General features: G+C 55.0%; 1 protein-coding gene across 1 annotated transcript in view; it reads left to right on the top strand.

The window, feature by feature from the left end:
• The window catches only part of SPRG_21993 (hypothetical protein), a gene marked incomplete at both ends in the record, with an annotated part of 1721 nt that extends 274 nt beyond the window's left edge, over positions 1–1447 (top strand). The window contains 8 exons of the mRNA XM_012357528.1: positions 8–261; positions 315–411; positions 454–603; positions 655–795; positions 844–930; positions 979–1176; positions 1225–1259; positions 1310–1447. Coding sequence (XP_012212918.1) covers positions 8–261; positions 315–411; positions 454–603; positions 655–795; positions 844–930; positions 979–1176; positions 1225–1259; positions 1310–1447 — 1100 coding nt within the window. The remainder of the gene's footprint in view (positions 1–7; positions 262–314; positions 412–453; positions 604–654; positions 796–843; positions 931–978; positions 1177–1224; positions 1260–1309) is intronic.
• Between the last annotated feature and the right edge of the window lie 52 nt (positions 1448–1499).

Genomic DNA, 1499 nt, shown 5'->3' with positions numbered 1-1499 from the left:
AACCGAGAAGCTCGAGTACGAACTCCCCAACGATGAGGACGACGAAGCGAACGACGAGGACGACGTCTTGCCCAAGATCATCTACTCGTCGCGGACGCATACGCAGCTCAAGCAGGTCGTGAAGGAGCTCAAGCAGACCGCGTACAAGCCCAAGGTCGCGATCCTTGGCTCGCGCGAGCACCTCTGCGTCCACCCCGAGATCTCCAAGATGCGAGGAACGCAGCAGAACCACTCGTGTCGCCAAGCCGCCAAGCAGATGCGGTATCCCATGCTTCCTCTTCATCCCAAATGTGACGATGCCATGGCGCTATTAGCTGCATCTTCAAGTCGGGCTACGACCAGTCCAAGAAGGGCGGCAATTCTCGCATCATGGACATTGAAGAGCTCGTGACCGTCAACCGCGAGCGACAGGTTGCCTTGTCGTCGCTCTGCAAGTATCGACGTATGGCGTAGATCTGCCCGTTTTACGCGAGCCGCGACATGCTCTCCAAGGCCAACGTCATCTTCATGCCGTACAACTACCTCGTGGACCCGCCCCTTCGCGCCTCCCTCGGCGTTTCCCTCGAGAACGCCATCTTGATCTTTGACGAAGCCCACAACGTCGTACGTGGTCTTCTCTGATCCCTAATTCAGGGCATGCATGCACCCATGCAGGAGTCAATTGCGAGCGAGGCGGCGTCGTACAGCCTCTCGACCGAAGACATTCAAGGCTGCATCAAGGAGGCACAGGAGTGCCATCGCATGATTGCGACCTCGCGTTATGTGCCGGAAGAAAGCTCGTTCCTAAGCACGCAGGTAGCGACCATTGGCTCGTCTCGATCCAAGCCAAGATCATGGGATTAGTCGGTGACCACCCTCATGGAGCTGCTCATGGAGATTGAGCGAGGGCTTCTCTCGTTTCCCGTCTCCAAAGATGGCGGCTGCACCAAGGTACTTAAGACGTCTCGGTTTTGACGAGACGACAGGATGCTTGCGTAGCCGGGCGAGTACATTTTCGACTTTTTCAAGGGGTTCAACATCTCGTTCGACACGGCGCCGATGGTTCTTGGCATCTCGGAGCAAGTGATCGAGGCTATCACGGACGGCGGCAATGCGAGTAACCCGCGCAACTCGAAGCTCGAGAGCCTTGTCTCGTTCCTCAAGACAATCTTCCGGGACAAGGACAACCACCACAAGGTTGCAATATATCTGAATCCGATTCTTATTGTAATCTGGCATGCATAGATGACCAAGCAATTCCGCGTGCACATCCAAGAAGAGTTCGTCGTCCTTGCAACTCGATTCCTATGTATTGAGAAGGAACGATTAGGACGCAAACATCCCGACGGTACCAGTCGGGGCCCCCTGTCATGAAGACGATGCGCTGGTTCCACTATTGGTGCTTCCATCCGGGCGTCGCCATGCAAGAAATTTACGATCAAAAGGTGCACAACATCATCCTCACGAGGTATTACACACCCAACTGCACACTGTCCTGGTCAACTATGATTGGAATTTGG

The sequence above is a fragment of the Saprolegnia parasitica genome (assembly GCF_000151545.1).
Source record: "Saprolegnia parasitica CBS 223.65 unplaced genomic scaffold supercont2.972, whole genome shotgun sequence".
In the NCBI taxonomy this organism is placed as follows: Eukaryota; Oomycota; class Saprolegniomycetes; order Saprolegniales; family Saprolegniaceae; genus Saprolegnia; species Saprolegnia parasitica.
Note: the sequence above shows the minus strand (reverse complement) of the source record. Positions and strands in the feature narration are given on the sequence as shown.